An 18,098-nucleotide genomic window follows, 5' to 3' on the forward strand; every position below is an offset into this window, starting at 1 on the left:
TGCCTCCTTACTTAATAAACCTTGCATGGGGTACCTTGTCAAATGCCTTGTTGAAATCCATATTCACTGCATCTACTGCTCTACATTCATCAATGTGTTTAGTCACATCCTCAAAAAATTCAATCTCTCCCATGTTCATAAAACTCCAGTATGATTCTTTCATAAATCCTTGCTGACTTTCTCTAATCCTGTTTGTTATTTTCTAAGATCATCAAAACTGTAACATTTACTCAGTTTTCCCCTTTCTACATAAACAACATGGGCTGGTGAGTGTTTTCAGCATTTTTCTTTCAGGCATGCAGCTCCAGCCTAGTTCTGCATTTCACAGTTCCAGCAGTGCTTTTTGCTGCTGTGTTTTCATGCACCTCTCTCTATTTATACTTCCTTCAAACAGATCAGTAATGATTAACACGATTAATCTTCTTATCAGATTGCACCAACAGCATTTGTAACATCTGAATACTCATGGTCTCCATTCAATTACAAGCATTCTTTATTGTCACCTGTTTCCTTTCTCTGCAAATATTTTTTCCCTTCAAAAACTCACTTTCCTGATTCTAATGAAAGGTCATCAACCTGAACGTTAATTTTTGTTCTGCTGTCCACTGATGTTATCTCATTGCTGATTAACTGAATATCTATTGCCTTTTAGATTTATATTTAAGATCTCATTTTAAATAAAGTTGTAAAATTAGTCGGTTCCTATTAAAGACGTACAGTACTCAGGGCATGCCCTTTTCTCACTGTTAGATCAGGTACTGAAGCCTGAAGGCACACACTCAGCGATTCAGGAACAGCTTCTTCCCCTCTGCCATCCGCTTTCTAAAAGGACACTGAACCCGTGAACACTACCTCACTTCTTAAATGTTTATTATTCCTGTTTTTGCACGATTTTTAATCTATTCAATATACTGTAATTCATTTACTTATTGCTATTTTTTCTTCTATATTATGTATTGTAACACACTTCAGGATACATACAGTGATAATAAATCTGATTCTGATCAGAATTGGTCCATTTCCAAGCCTCGGCGTATTCCTTCCAGCCTATCCCAGTTCCGAGCCATTGCCTTGTTACGGAATCCAATTTGCTACAAACCGTGCTTAAGTCAGTCTGGCACGTCCGTCAACACCCACGTACTTGAAGGCAAGCAGCTACACATTACTGAACAACAAACACAAGAGATTCTGCAGATGCTGGAAACACATACAAAATGCTGGAGGAACACAGCATGTTTGGCAGCATATATGGAGGGAATAAACAGTTGACGTTTCACACCAAGATCATTCATCAGGACTGGGTCTCGGCCCGAAACCTTAACTGCTGCCAGACTTGCTGAGGTCCTCCTGCACTTCGTTTGTTTATGAGCCGACAGACCTGTATTTGAGTCTGGGAGGCACATGGATCTAGCAACTGGAGCAGCAGCACGCTGCCAAAGGCAACAAGGGCTTGGAGTGTGAGGTCCAGTTTGACTTGGGAGCTGGCAGCGAGCAGGTTCGAGACACGTAAACTAGAATGGGAGTGGGAGCAGGAGAGGACAGTGTCGAGCTGATACTGCTCGCCGCTGATTGCAAAATCCTGGGCGATTGTATCTGTTGACTGGGTAAATCTGTTGTGGTGCCAGAAAGTGATCCCTGTAGGTCAGAGCCAGGTGGCCAGCCTATTTCCCGGAAAAGAAGACTTCGCGAATTTACTCATTCCTTCGCTGCCTTACTCACCCTCCCCATCTGATTCCTCCCCCGGGTACTTCTTCCCAGGACAGCGCAGCTGAGGTGGGACATTACGGCGCTGGAAACCGACACGGAAAAGAGCTTGAGAGGGAGCCAGGGCAACATTCATTGGCAAACTAACACTTATATTTAAATTGGATCGCAATTTTAAAACACTAATTGTTTAAAATAAAGAGAACATCATTTGCCAGGAAAAGAGTAGCATTTACGAGAAAAAAACTTAATAGTTCAGATGAATGACCATTCATTAAACGTTTGCATTTTTACAAAGTGATAACCCATTAAGCATAATGTAAAGTCACATTGAATGAGCAGGAAACCACCCCTTCACCCTGCGATCCTGTCGGCAGGGCCTAGCTTCCCTCTCCATCCGGACTTATTGGATGAAAAGGAACCGGCGGTACGGTCGCCACAAGTAATTTTCGGATTTCTCGCCTGCCCGTCAAACAACTTGGATCGCAGCATCGCTCCAACTCGGCGTCTAGACAATGACTCATCAGCACTCGGGAGGTTCTGATTGACGTGAGGACCCGACCAATCACGGGCAGCCTTATCGCCAGGGCGGGCGGGGTTAAGTGGGCAAGGGGCGGCTCGAAGAAGGAAGTGGTTGCACGCCGCCTTGAGGAGTTGGGACGGACAGCGTGAGCCGGCGGTTGAGGGGCCTCGTGCTTTACACACAAAGGCAGAATTTCGTAGGCCCACTGCCGTCGTCATGCTGCGGAAGGGGAGCTCCTCGCTGTGGGAGTTGCTGGAGAGCGGCCTAAAGCTGGCCGCCGGCGGCGGTGTCGGTGTCGGTGCCGGTGCCGCGGTGCGGTCGAGTCTCCAGCAGCAGCTGCAACGCGGCCTGCACCATGGTGACGGGGGGTGGTGTCGGCGTCTCGGGGCTGCTGCTTACAGCACCGGCGGCTCGTCGGAAGCGGCCCCGGAGCAGGGCGAAGCAGTCACCTCACCGGTGCCCACCGATAATTCAGCCCTGGAGAAGTAAGTACGGGAAGGATGGAAACGTGTGGGTCGGAAGGCAGTTGTCGTGGAATGAGGAAACACAACTAAATTACACAATTAAATTCCTGTAATTCTGATGTCTTGTTTAATCCGATAATCGTGCATCAGATTACCTTGAAGCACTGGATATTTTAGTGTCAGGGGAATGGCGGTACAATGGAGGTCGCTCGACCTGTCAAATCCTTATCCGTCTCTGGATGAGCAATTCATTGAAGATCCTCCTCCGCGCACGTACACATTCAGCAACCTATCCCTGTGAAAATGCCCAGCCGGGGGACAGTGCTGTGATAAAGCACACTGTTTTTATCTTTTAGCGACTGTTCAGATTGTTTATTTTGCCAGTCTGTACGTCCTCAAATTGTTGACCCCCTCTGTTAGTGGGATATATCAATCGTCTTAAGCCCGTCGTGATTTTGTAGTTATCTTTAAGATCTTCTCGAAACATCCTCTTTCTTGTTTTTTAATAAAAAACGTCATATCTAAAGCCGGCGATCCCTGAAATCATACTAGTAAATCATTTGATGTCTCTGAATCCTTTCTATCTTTAAGTGTGGCATGCAAATCCAAACGCTGTACTTCAATTGTAACTGAGCCATTAAAATCTCTTCCTGATTTCCTTGCTCTTTGAAGCCCACTATTTGATATACTTCTATTTCCAACGCAGTGCTATTTTCAGTTAATTTTCTCTTGCACAGAGATTTGACTTTCTAAAATTGAGAGCTTGATTTTTAACGTATCAAAGTGGCCTGTTAATTACGTTTTTTTCCCTGCTTGGTTCGTTTAATTTTATTTTCATAAAACGCACGGTTGTTGGGGCATTGTCCTTCTTTACTTCCTACTTTACCTGCTTCCTTAAGAAAATATAGGAGCCTGTATTCTACATGATTTTTGGACCCTGTATGCCCCCTCCCATCATACTGAAGGGCAACAACAGAATGGTAAGAAAGGCTATTTGCATGGGAGCACGTTTATAAAGCATAGAATGGATGTGGTGAAATGGTCTTCAGAGGTAGAAAGGACTGTAGTCAGAAAATGTAAACGTATATTCTGCTGGGGGGAGGGGGTCTAAACCAGAAATGAGTAATTTGGTTAATTATTGCTACATCTATTGGGGTAGATCATTGTTTGGCCAACCTTACAGATGGTCTTATCACCTCAGTACATTGAGGGACTTCAGGGGAAGAGCGGTAACAATGCAGAACAAAGTGTTGCAGGACAGGAAAGTGCTGAGCAGCCAAACAAGGTGCAAGGCCATGGCAAGGTCTGCTTGGTAAACAAGAAGTCCATTCAATCAAAGGGCAAGAGCTGTTGACAGAAGGACAGTTATTTTAAAGCAACAATATATAATCATAACTCCAGTTGGAATAGCTGAGCCAATGATATTTGAAAACCATTTAAATCCAGTGGAGAAAAGATAGGACAGGTCTTGTTCAAAGAGATGGACTGAATGACTTCATTTTGTGCATCTAATTTTATGAGTAACTTCTATTACGTGCTTGCTTGCTTCTCATATTTCTGCAGGTTTTTTTATTCTTGATAATCTAATGTGACTGCTTCAAATAGCTTCTGCTATAAAGGTAGTATTCATCTCAAAAGAAATTGCTAAACTCTTGAAATAGAAAGGTATCTGTGTCCTTGTGTGTGATGCACAAATGGCTAGTTTACAAGTACAGAAAATAATAAATTGTAATGTTTGTTGCAAGGAGAATTACTAAAAAGGCTATGTTTACTTAAATGGGCCACTAATGAGATCACACTTCACACTTAAGATTCAGATGGACAGATTGCCTCAAGAGTTTTCCTCTCGGATACTTTGCAGACAAATTTGATGGTTAAATTTGTAAAACTAATGTATGTTGGCAAGAGGATATTACGTGCTTGAATCTGATGCATTTCATCAGGCAGATTTTTGGACTGGAGTCCATGGCATCTGTACCAAGCTGGGAATCAGACTTGAGAATTCTTCACCACCTTGAACTAATTCCAGCTCTTGAGCTCATAGATTTATTGCTGCACACATGACTACAGTACTGGTGGGTAAAGATCTAATTCTTGAGTATAGCACAGTGTGTAGTTCTGTCTGGATAATACCAGGAAACAGTTAAACAACAAAAGAATAAAATACCAGTGGCCATTTATAATAATGATTGGCACAGTTCTGTCAATATAATATTTATAATCTACCAGTGGATGCAAATTGTGGATTGTTTTTAACTATTTAAGAGCTCTTTAAAGGATGTTACAGGCACAATGAGGTGTACGATTCTTGTTATCATCCCTGCTATGACCATAGTCCCAAATTTGTTACTTGTCATAATCAGGCATGTGTACTTGAATGTCAGCAGTTCCCTTAAAATTGCTGCTGCTGCTAAGTACGACAACATGGAGAGACAGGCAGCATCTTCAGCACTCCAGAGAAAACAACCCAAGTTTATCCAGCCTATCCTGATAGCATATCTCTAAATCAGGCAGCATCCTGATAAACCTCTTCAGCACTCTCTCCAGAACCTGAGCATCCTTCCTATAGTGGGATGACCGGAACTGCATGTAGTACTCCAGATGTGGCCTAAGTGGAGTTTTATAAAGTTGCAACATAACCTCCTGAGTTTTGAACTCAGTGCCTCAAGTAATAAAAGTAATCATTTATAAGCCTTCTTAACCACCTTGTCAATCTTTGTAGCCACTTTCAAGGAGCTAGAAATTTTGATCCCAAGATCTCTCAGCTCAGCAACACTTAGGAATGTTGTCCTCAACATTATATTGCCTCCTTGCATTTGCCCTACTGAGATGCAACGCCTCACATTTATCTGGGTTAAACTCCATCTGCCATTTCTCAGCCCATATCTACAACTAGCTATATTGTGCTGTATTCTTTGCTGGTCTTCTACACTGTCCACAACTCCACCAGTCTTTGTATCATCTGCAAGTTTACTGACCCATCCATCTACATTTTCATCCGGGTCATTTATATACATTGTAAACAGTAGAGATCCCAGCACAGATCCCTGTGGAATTCCACTAATTACGGACCTCCAGCTCGAATAAGTCCTTTCAACCACTACCCTTCATCTTCTATGTGCAAGCCAGTTCTGAATCCAAACAGCCAGTTCGCTGTGGATCTCATGCATCTTAATCTTCTGGATTAGCCTCCCATGGCATTTGTCAAATGCCTTATTAAAATCCACTGCCCTACCCTCATCAATCTCTTTCATCACATAGTCAAAAAACTCAATCAAGTCGGTAAGGCATGACCAGCCATGCACAAAGCCAAGCTGGCTCTCCTTAATGAGGTCATGAGTTTCCAAATGCTCATATATCCAATCCCTAAAAATTTTCTCCAGCTATTTCCCTACAACTGACATGAGACTCACGGTTCTGTAGTTCCCAAGATTTTCCCTTGTTCCATTTTTAAATAGAGGTCCAACATTAACCACTCAGCAGTCCTCTGGGACCTCACTTCTGCTAGAGAGGACACAGTCAGGAGCCCAGCAATCTCTTCTCTTGTCATCTTCAGTAACCTGGGTAAATCCCATTAGGCACTGGGGACTTATCCATCTTAATACTCCTTAAAGGCCCAACATTTCCTCCTCCTTGACTTCTAAATGCTCTAATGTATCTGATCTCCTAGTCTTCCATGTTCTTTTCCTTGGTAAATACTGAAGTAAAGTACACATTAAGTACCTCACTCATATTCTTTGCATCCAGGCAAATTTTACCCCCTTTATCCTTGAGTGGCCCCACCCTCTCCCTAGTTATCCTTTTGCTCCCTATGTATGTATAGAATGTCTAGGGATTCACCTTAATCAGAGGTTCATTTTATTATCAAAGTACGCAGAATACAACTCTGAGATTCGTCTTCTCTAGATGTCCAGAAAATACAGAAAAACCATGGAAGTTATTGAGGCACTCCTCCCACATGAAAAAGAAAAAGAAACAATACTCAAACCCCAAACCTTGCCCAAAACTAACAGATCACACACCCAAACCCCAAGCTCCTCCCATGCCAAAAATATAGCGACAGTAGCATCAAACACCCCTCACCCAACCTCCCTCACACAAAGAAAGTAACATATTGCTCGCCCGTCAATTGGCAACAAGAAAGAAAACTCGAGTCCTTGAGCGTGATTCCCTAGAGGTTAATTTATAGGTTCAGTCTGTGGTGAGGAAGGCAAATGCAATGTTGACATGCCTTTCAAGAGGACTAGAATATAAAAGCAAGGATGTAATGTTCAGACTTTATAAAGCTCTGCTCAGGCCTCACTTGGAGTATTTTGAGCAGTTCTGGGGCTCTTGGAAAGGATGTGCTGAAACTGGAGAGAGTTCAAAGGAGGTTCAAAAAATGATTCCAGGATTGAATGGCTTGTCATACAAAGAGCACATGATGGCTCAGGACCTGTATTCATTATAATTCAGAAGAATGAGGGGTGACCTAATTGAAGCCTGTCGAATGGTAAAAGGTCTTGATAGAGTGGATGTGGAGAGGTTGTTTCCTATGGTGGGAGAGTCTAAGATTAGAGAACATGGCATCAGAATGAAGGGGCATCCTTTTGGTATGGAGATGCAGAATTTCTTTTGTCAAAGAGTGGTGCATCTGTGATTCAATGCCATAGGCAGCTGTGGTGGCTAAGTCTTTATGCATTTTTAAGGCAGAGGTCGATAGATTCTTGATTAATCAGGGCATGAAGGGATACGGGGGAGAAGGCAGGAGATTGGGGCTGAGAGGAAAATTGTATCAGCCATGATGAAATGGTGGAGTAGGTTTGATGGGCCAGATGGCCTAATTCTGCTACATTATCATGTGGTCTAAAAACTGAAGGAGACCAATATAAATTACCGTCCACACTGATAATCACATATGTCTCGGAATTTCGAAAATATCTTCCATCAGCGTTGAGGAGAGCAACAGCTCAAATTCAGAACTTCCATGGAGTCTTCATCTGCTGTGAAGTGGCCTCTCGACATCCAATCCTACATGCCAAGGACTTTTCATGGCCCCTCCTGGTTTTCTTAATTCCACTTAGTTCTTTGCTGGCTTCTAAGGGGAGATATGATAGAAGTTTGCAAGATTATGAGAAGCAGGCAAAGGATCTATTTCCCAGGGTTGAAATGCCTTGTATCAGAGGGCATGCATTGAAAGTGAGGGGTAAGTTTGATTGGTAGAGGCAAATATATTAGAAGCTTTTAAGAGACATTTGGATAGGCACATGTATACAAGGAAGGTAGAGGGATACAGTCATGATGTATGGTGTAGATAAGAGGGATTAGTGTTTGGGTGTTTTTGATTTGCTTTTTAGCTGGTTTGATACAACATTGTGGGTCAAATGGTGTTTTCCTGTGGTGTACTCTGTTCTCTTTCCTGAGTCGCAAGTGGAAAATGTTTGACCTCTGAATGGAAAGTTCAAAAGGATGTTTGGAGTCAAATTATTGATTTCTTTTTGAATGAAACTAATTGAGTGGGGTAGATGCAATGAACAAAAGTTCCAATTGGCACTGCAGGCATTTCTTTTCCTCCTGCAGTGGGGCTAATAGATTAATAACATTTATAAGGTGATTTTGGTGGGGAGCAGGCTTTTTTCTGATGCAGAAATCTTGGGCACATGTAAAGATTCTGTAAAATGAAGATGCTCTCAAAAGTGAAATTAAAAGTTTCTTAAAAATATCTTAAAAATTATAATAAAGAGCAGTAAACAGTAAAAAAAAAACTAAATCAAATCAATATTTGGCATGGCCATCCTTTGCCTTTAAAACTATAACAATTCTCAGGTACCGCATTATGCAGTTTTATAAGAAAACCAGCTGTAAGTTGTTCCAAGCATCTTAGAGAATGACACAGTTCTTCTGCAGACCTTTGGCTGTTCTGCTTGTTTCTTTCTCCAGGTAATCCCAGACAGCCTCACTGATGTTGAGATTGGGGCTCTGGAGGCCATATCATGTGATACCAAGCTCCTTGTTCTTCCTTATCACGTTGTCGATGTGTGTTTGGGGTCATTGTCCTGCAGAATGAAGCTGGAACTGATCAGCTGACTCCCTAATGGTATTGCGTACTGGATGGTAATCTGGTTGTACTTCTCAGCATTGATGATTCCATTAATTCTGACCAGATTATCAACTCCATTTGCAGAAATAGAGCCCCAAACCTGTAGAGAACCTCTGCCATACTTCACTGCTGACTGCAGTCATACATCCATGTGGCGCTCTACAGCTCTTCTACAGATAAACTGCATCTTGTTTGAACCAAACATTTCAAATTATGAGACTTCTGTCCAGGCAATTAGCTGCCATTGTTCAGCACCCCACTTGGTGTATTTCTGTGTATAGCTGAGACTCTTGGCTTTGTTGCCACTGGAGGAATGGCCTTTTGGAAGCAACTCTTCCATGAAGACCACTTCTAACTAGACTTCTCCGGACTGTAGAGGTGTGTACTTGATTTCCAGTGGTTTCTGTGAGTTGAGACCTGATGGCAGTTCTGGTCTTCTGATTTAAAAGGGACACCGGATATCTCATCTTCTGCACTCAGTTTCTGTGGCCAGCCACTGCGTTTCTGGTCCCTAACCTTCCCCATTTCTTGGACAGCACATCTTGAAACATGTATCTGCTGCAAAATTTCTGCTTGGGAGAGACCTTGCAGATGCAGGATGACCACTTTGTTCTGTTGCTCTGCTCATTCTTTCCACAGTGTAAGAACTGATAATTTGAAGGATAAACTGTCACATCTGCTACATCCTCGCCTTTAGTTTGGTTGGCCTTCTCCTAGTTTGATCCCTTCTACACCTGTTTCTGTTTCATTTCCGTTAATTTAGTTCATTCAACTCATGTCTTTGATCATTGGCATCCTGTCTATTATCTTTGTTTAATTGTGCACTGGACTATATACCTATAAGGTAATCAAGTTTTTATTTGAAAAGTGGTCTAGTACATAATGCTGCTTTCTTTAATGGAAAAACAAAAAAAAATTCTCTGTGATATTTAATTTATTGGAAAATGTTTGGAATCTAAAATTTGCTCTTTCCTACTGACTAATGCAGAAGACAAAATAAACATTTGAAACAAAAATTATATAAAAATCTAAGGTGCCTAAGACTTTGCTTTTTACTGTATTACATAAATTAGTTGGGCAAAACTGTTCTAAACCAGTGTTGATGCAAGCAAAGATGCAGTGAGGGATTTTATTGTTAAGAGCTTGTTATGAGAAATGAGACAATGCCGTGTGTAATGTCTGTGTGGACATAATATTCTGCCATTGTGTTATCCATGATCACTGCTGTTATGCTTGGGAGCAGTCCAATGTTAGAGTTCATTTGTAAAGAGCTGGTGTACAGAGGCTGGGAAGCTTCGATTCCTGTCATCAAACACAATGTTGTCTCTAAGAGAGCTTGTAGATGCCATTGAATGGTACAAAAATTCCACCAATACTATCTCGACAAAATCTTACAAATACAATTAGACCACCTGTTTCCTTTCCAAGATAAAAATGCCCTGTCGCATTTTTTGCCAGCTACATTGGGAATGCCCAATATCAGACACGTGATAAAAAGCAGTCAGAAGTAAAGCATATCCTTGAAGAAATGCAACATTCACATCAGCTCCTGGGGAACTTTTGACTGTTTCTACTGAGATGAACTGAAAGATTGAGCATGGGGGGGGGGGGAACTAATGTTTTCAGTTCCATCTATTTCAGTGAAAGGAATATTGTAGGCTAAACAGATGAGGTTAGGCCATAAATCAGCACGATAGAAAAGTGGAGGGTTCTGGGGGATGGAGTTGGCATGGCAAGGTATGGGTCAAAGGTATTATACCATGCTGTAATGTTTTATGTTCCAGCTCGTATTTATGGTATTGTGGCCATTTGTGAGACTTGATGGCAGGACAGGCAGTCCTGGAAGTTTGGTGTTCTGGAGTTCAGTTGTTTTAGATGCGATAGCAGGGGAGTAATAAAGTGGGAGGGGTGGCACTGCTAGTCATTGCAGTACTCAGACTGGAGAGCTTGCTACTGAGGCTACATGGGTGGAACTAGGAATAAGAAAGGGATGGTCACGGTAATGAGATTTTATTATCGTCAGCAGCATTAGAGGAGCTGATTGCAGAGATTTAGCAGCCAGTTGCAGAAAGAGTAAGATTGTGATATTAGGTGTTTTTTTTTTAACTTTCCACATATTGACTGGGACTCCTACGCTGCAGAAGGACTGGATAGGGCAGAGTTTCTCAAAGGTCTTTTCCTTAATTAATATCCAGAGGACTCGGCTAGAGAGCACGATATTAGATCTATTAGGGAACAAGACAGGACAGGTGACAGAAGTGTGTATAAGGAAACTCTTTGGATCCAGTGATCATAATTTAATTAGTTTGAAGAATATCGTGGAGATGAATAGGGCTGGTACTTGGATTGAGATTCTAAATCGGAGGAAGATTAATTTTGATGGCATCAGAAAGGATATGGCATTTTGTGGCAAAATTGTATTCTGGCAAAGGGAACTTGGTAAGTGTGAGGCCTTCAAAAGTGAAATTTTGAGCATACAGTTTGTATGTTCCAGTTAGAATAAAAGATAAGGCTAATAAGTTTGTTGGGTAAGGGGTATTGAGATCCTTGTTAAGAGGAAGAAAGTGTATGGATAGTGAGTAAAAGAAGAGTGTGAGGAGAATAAGCATTACAAGAGACTACTTGAGCGGGTTGCTTAAAAAAGAATGCTTAACAACCCCAAGGCCTAACAAGATTGCCCTCAGGCCTTGTGTGAGGCTAGTGCGGGAATTGCAGGGGCCCTGGCAGAAGTATTTAATACTTCCTTAGCCACGGGTGAGGTTCAAAAATGGTTTTAAGAATAAGCTAGAAAATTATGGGCCAGTGACCTGTTACTGGTGGGTAAATTATTGGAAGGTATACTTGGGGACAGAATACATAAGTATAGTGGATTCTGGTTAATTGGGGCATGTCAGATTATACACGTTAGCCCAATTATGTGGCTTTCCCGTTTAGCAAAAGTTTCATGGGAATAGTTAAAAAGGTATTTTTTTAAAAGAAGATAAACTACTATTTAACTGAGTAACAAATGTATTTAAATGAAATACAGAAAATATTAGAACACTACCAAAAGTACTATAGTACTGTACAACTACTGTATTAGTTTGTAATGGTTATCGATTGAGGAATTAATCCTATGTACGCAGGTGTATTTTGGTTGTAAACAAAATCAGTGCAGACACCTAACGAAGATGGCTGACGACCTTCAAACAGTGCTTTCAAGGGTTGCGTCCTCCAAATACTCATTTTAATTGTAACATTTAAGATGATTGTCAATCACTTCACATTCTTCATGGTTCCTGACTATTGAAGTAGTGAAATTGTTTCATTTTTACTCCCAGCTATTTCTGGCAACTCCAAACTCGAATGTTTGAAACTGCAGTGAGAAAAATGGTTGTGAATTATCTTGCTGTTTATTACTTGCCAACTAACAAATATCACTGCCTTTTGAATACAATCATGCAAAAACTGTTCATAGTGTCTAATGGCCACATAGCGTGTGACTAGTGATGTGCTGAGTGCTGGCTCTGTAGTGCAGACCAATGTGAGGTTGCACTTTGGGAAGACCAACCAGGGTAGGACTGGCAGAATGAATTGTAGGGCACTGATGACTGTGATAGAACAAGAGGATCTAGGCATATAGACCCATAATTCTTTGAAGGTGGGGTTGCAAATCAATAGAGACATAAAGAGAGCTTGTGATATGGTGGGCTTCATAAGTCAACAGTACTGAGTACCGGAGCTGTGATGTAATGTTAAGGTTGTATAAGACATTGGTGAAGCTAAATTTGGAGTATTCTGTGCAGTTCTGGTCACCTACCTACAGGGAAAGATGCCATTAAGGTTGAAAGAGTACAAGGGAAATTTACAAGGATGTTGCTGGGACTTGAGAGCTTGAGTTCTAGGGAATGGTTAATTAGGTTAGGACTTGGTGGAGCAAAAGGAAATGAGGGGAGATTTGATGGAGGTATACTAAATTATGAAGGGTATAGGTAAGGTAAATGCAAGCTGGCTTTTTCCACTGGGGTTGGATCAGTCTGCAGGTCTCACTGGCCTCATTAGTCATATATGAACCCCACCCCCAAAATCTGAGTGTAAGTAAGTTGCCCTTTCTCCTGAGGGATTGCCTAAAATTTCAATCAGGTACCGGTTTGATGTGCTTTCTGTGATCTTCCTTAATTAAAATCAGTAATCATTTTCTTTGAAGAGCACATTATACAAATAACTCAGAGCCTACACCTTGACTCTTGCACATATGGGCAGATCTGTTTTAGTTAGTTACTAAAGTCAGCTTCTTGGAGATTGGTCATCCAGCCAGAGACATTTCCTGTACACTGGTTGCTTCCAGCATTTCAACTTTAGCTACAGTATTTGGTGAAAGAAATACTTATGGAACTTCCTGGATCTTGCACAGACAGCATATTAAAAGATTCATGTTGCAGAACCATGGGTGGTTTGTTGCGACCACTGCATGGTAGAGCTTCATTTTTTTGGTAGATAGTATTTTCTTTGTATAAGACTTGTACAAGGGTATGGGATTATGCTAATTGCTTGTCCAGGGAACTGCCATGAGGTAGTTTGAAACTGTACATCCTGAGAAAATGTGAGCTATGAATGATGATAACAAATGTTTAAGTAGCATGTAAAAACTGCTGTGGCAATTTGCACATTCAGCACTATAATTTAACAACTCAGCAGACAGATGTCTGCCTAGAAAAACTTGAGAAGCATGTTAGACATATACATTTTATTCAGCTGCTATTCATAAATATTGCTCTGAGAAACATTCTTAAATTACAAACTGATAAGAAATTTCATAAATTTAGGAGGCCAAGGTGTTGAAAAAATAGCGGCAGTTCAGTTTCCAGCAAATTTTGCGCTAGTGCATAAATCAAGTATTGTACCCATGTCAAGTATTAATTTTCTGTTGTACTTTTTGATTATTTGTTAATTTGATTTGTACTTGGTTGTAAAGATTTCTGGCAAGAATAGAATCAAATTTTTTCCTTGTTTCAGAACCCAGAATTTTGCAGTTTTTAGAGCCAATGAAGTTAAAATAGTGAAAAATTTTAAGAAGTTGATCCAATTCCATTCTCCAAATATTTTTAAAAATCTGCGTATTCAGAAACAACTAGTAAGTATCTTTCACAGTGGACTAACTGTTTTCATCTGAATTCTACTGAGGCAGCAGACCAATACAAGTATTTGATGAAAGGGGCGTTGTTTCTGGTATTCACGCTAAAGCAAAGCTTTAATTATCATGTGATGAATATAATTGTAAAGAATAATCTGAGATGACTACATAAATAGCAATACAAAAGTACTTAAACATAATTGAATGGCAATTACAATAATGGGAAACGAGGTGTGCTAATGAAGTGAACATGACAAACGATTATTTTTGACTCCCAACATGCATGAGATGTAGGTTGCAAGAGAATTTGCTGTATCCCCTGCCTGCCATCAACTCTTCTCCACTTGGAGGTTATTGTTTATTTTCACTCTTGCTACACCCCAAGGTGCACACATCAAATCTGCTGCTTGTATAGTGCTGAAAGGATTTTCCAGTGCTACTTGTATCTGCCTCCAAGGCAGAGCTGTCAGCAGAACTTTGGATGATGTTGCAGTTACTCACATCAATGTATTGACTTTGTCCAAACTGGTGCAATCGTTAAAAATAAATTACAATCTCCTGTGCTAAATTATACAACATCCAAAAAAAAGTTGAAGTTGAGACTTGCATGTGGTTTTTAAGACTGGATTTGAAAGAAAGAACTTTTCAGAGCACATAGCTAAACAATTATAAATATTTATAATCTGCTGGAAGTGCGAAGAATAGCAACATCAAATCAGCTGAAGTTAACTCTAACTTCATTGACAATTAAGTGTATAGATAATCCACTTGGAGATTAAAGACAGGGTAATTGCACCAGGATAATGTATTTTTTAAGTTGCATTTTGCATTGTATACAGTTTTTAAAACAGTAGGTTTGTGTTCCATTGGGTTGAAAGCTATTGGGACCTATCTGATTTGGAGTTAGCTTATTATTGTCATGTATCAAAGTACAGTATAAAGTTTATTTTGATACTCTTCATACAGATCAAATCATTACACAGTGCATTGAAATAGTGCGAGGTAAGACGATGACAGAATGAAGTGCAACAGCTACAGTGAAAGTGTAGTGCAGTTTGTCAATAAAGTGCAAGGTTAGAATGAGGTAGATTTGGATCCTTAGAAAAGAGTAAAATGATGTGGGGGTAAATACTGAGGTTTTCTATGGAGGATATAATCGTTAACTCTTTTTGGATCATTCAGAAGTGAAATTTAAAAATCTATAATTTGGATTTATTTTGTTCTGGATAAATGTTAAGATAAGGTGAGAATATAGAATTGTATCAGTCATGATACAATTCACTAGCTGTACAACTTGGAGAAGTAAAATGCATTACCCATTTTACTGTCACTGAAATTGGACTTTACAATACCATATTCTGGAGTTTCAGGATTGCTGCGTATGGGAGTCAGTAGATTATACCTCTTGAATTATTCTAATACTCTGAATAAGTGTGATGTTTCGTAAATTAGCATTGTATATTTGTGGATTGTTGCTGTTTGAGTGCTTACACACAATTATAGATGAAGAGTATTGTAAAGTACACTTGTTAAGGTGACACAAATTTCGTTCAGATAATTTTGTGCTTCCTGATCATAGTGCACCATGTGCCCAATGAAATGGCAAATTAAGTTTATATTTGTGTAGAGATTTCTAATGAAGTGTGATAATTAGCAAATGTGTGCATATTCCTTTCAAGTTGTCTGCTTTGTGGAGTCTGCATGGGGGAAAATTAAGAACATTGAAGAATCCATATTGAGTCATGGCTGATACCAGCAGTTATAATACAGATTAAAATTTAAATGATATACAGAAAAAACTATATCTGGAAAATAACATTTGGAAGAAGTGAAAAACAAAGTGAATAATTCAGTTGTGCAATATTTTCCCAAGGGGGTGAAACTCTTAATTAAGGTAAAAATGGTTTAAAACTAATGCTGGTGCATTCAGCAGTGAGTCTTGAAAAATCCCAATCAATAATAACACCTGAGGAATGCACTGGCATTGAGTTCTTAACCATTCTTAATGAGGAATTCATCACATGTTTCAGCACAGTTTGTGGAGGAACAAAATATCTTTTCTAGTAACTGAATGCTTTTCTAGTACTTAATGTCTTTGGCCTGGAATTCCACTGTATCCATTTTAATGTGCATTTGCAGCATACATGGTTTAGTTTTTAATTAAATCAGATTGCATAGTTTGGAAAGGGCACCTTTTAGTTGAAATACATTTTTAAAAGGGCAGTGAGGTGTAAAGCACAACTTCTGGAATATTCAGGAACTATGTAATTGATACTGGGCTTTGGTCATGTTAATCTCAAGGACAGCTGCAGTGCACAACTTTGTTCATTATTGACTACTGTGCCTTGAAGCATGGAAGTCAGTAAATGAGCTGGAAATTGGATCCAATTCGTGTATACCAGAGAAAATCTGCAGATGCTGGAAATCTGAGCAGCACACATAACATGCTGGAGGAACTCAACAGGCTGTGCAGCATCAATGGAAAAAAGTACAGTCAAGGTTTCCTCCAGCATTTTGTGTGTGTTGCTCCAGTTCCTACGTGGTTTTTTGCATTTTTCTCATGATATGTTTAGACTTTATTTGAATGCAGTTGTGCATTTTGATTGAAACATTTAGTGTAAGTAAGTGATTTGATTTAATGTATTTATTGTTCATCAATATTATTTAAACCCATTTGTCAGTGAGCTTTCAAAAGTCTGTTTCATTGTCTGAGTGCAACACCGTGATGCACTTGCCTGAGGCTTAGTGGATTTTGTGACCTGCTCTTTTTCTCACATGATTCCCATAGCAGACAGCTCTTTGGAGTTGGATCTGTGGGGCAACAAAGAATCAAAGATCCAGTGGGTGGGGAGAAGTGGGAGGGAGGAGTGATTCTCAAGGAGTTGTAGTGGAAACAGTTGTGCTTGATTGAGGCCATTTATGACTGGGTGTATAAACTGCATTTTAGTATTGTTTAATTATTTGGTTGATTAATATTTCAAATTGTATCGTTTATTGTTCAAAAGTAAGCAGTATCATGTCTTTTTGAGGAATCCAAACCCTATTGCCATTACCCTGTCAATTTCTAGTAGTCTCCAATGTAACCCCTTTTGCTTGTGCTTTGGCTTTTTAAAATTTAATATTGCTCTGAGATTTCTAAATTTCATTCTGACTTATTATTGGCCAAATAGAATAGTCTGTAGATCTATTTGACAAGTAAGATTCCTCCCTCATGTTCAAGCATGGAATGATATAAAGTTTAAATAATTTTACTATTTTCAGATTCTTGACACAAGGGAGTAATTTGTTCTTGATTTCATTCTAGTAAAAGTTGGGCTGAAAACTAAAGCATTTCTCCTTTCTTCTTTGACACTTAAAAAGAAGTTTGTGTCTGGACTAAGTCAGAGTAGAACATAATGGAAGGAAACATCAGAACCAAGGTGTGATGGGTACAAAAATGTGAAAGACTTAATTTTGTTGAAGCCTTTTTCAGTGTCTTAAAGAAATGTGATCTTGTGTCTCTCTTGCCTTGTTTTTCTTAAAGAATTGTTTTTTCTTTTCAAGGAAAAAGCACAAAGCAGGTCTTCTCCCCAGTCTGGAAGATCTTCTGTTTTACACAATTGCTGAAGGGCAGGAGAAGATTCCAATTCATAAGTTTATTACTGTAAGTTATGCTGTGTAATGACTTCTTTCAAGCTTTTTTATCACTAAATTACAAGATGTAGAATGCTAAGCGTGTACTAATGAGATGATCAGTTATTTTAACCAATTAAATATTGCAGTTTAATCTCTAACTTGTTGGATGTTTTGGAATGTAGAGAGAGATGATCAGTTAAAGACAAACAGAAATGGAAAACACCTTGGAATCTGGTATTGCTGATAACTAATAGTGTTTATTAGTAACTATGCAATACAGTACTATAAATACAGATATATTTTACAGGTTAGCAATGATATATATGTACATAAGTGTGGAAATAGGAACAGAACTAGGCTCTTTCAAACCTAGGGGTGAATGAATACAGTCTTATGATGATGAAGAGAGTTCAGTTCAGTTTGAGGTAGTTAGTTGAGTAGCGTTGGGGTGGGGGGGGGGAGAGAGAGAGAGAGGTAAGTGGTGAGGTGATGCTGTCGATCTTCATGCTGTCTTCCAAAATCCTGTTGAAGTCACCGACTGTGACCATAACACATACGACTGGTTCTTCAGTGATGGAATTATCACCCAGGCAAGGGTGG

The 18,098-nt window shown here is 39.8% G+C and overlaps 1 protein-coding gene across 4 annotated transcripts in view; it reads left to right on the forward strand.

Annotated features, from left to right (window-relative positions):
* The first annotated feature begins 1,520 nt into the window (after nucleotides 1-1,520).
* LOC132392678 (glutaminase kidney isoform, mitochondrial-like) overlaps nucleotides 1,521-18,098 on the forward strand; it is an 82,660-nt gene continuing 66,082 nt past the window's right edge. The window contains exons 1-2 of one of the 4 annotated variants that reach the window (XM_059966890.1): nucleotides 1,521-2,712; nucleotides 17,427-17,526. In XM_059966890.1, the coding sequence (XP_059822873.1) occupies nucleotides 2,444-2,712; nucleotides 17,427-17,526 (369 nt within the window). In that variant the 5' untranslated portion in view covers nucleotides 1,521-2,443. Of the gene's footprint in view, nucleotides 2,713-16,381; nucleotides 16,501-17,426; nucleotides 17,527-18,098 lie in introns of those variants that run through there. The other 3 variants (XM_059966888.1, XM_059966889.1, XM_059966891.1) reach the window with 3 other exon arrangements.

The sequence above is a fragment of the Hypanus sabinus genome, chromosome 4 (assembly GCF_030144855.1).
Source record: "Hypanus sabinus isolate sHypSab1 chromosome 4, sHypSab1.hap1, whole genome shotgun sequence".
In the NCBI taxonomy this organism is placed as follows: Eukaryota; Metazoa; Chordata; class Chondrichthyes; order Myliobatiformes; family Dasyatidae; genus Hypanus; species Hypanus sabinus.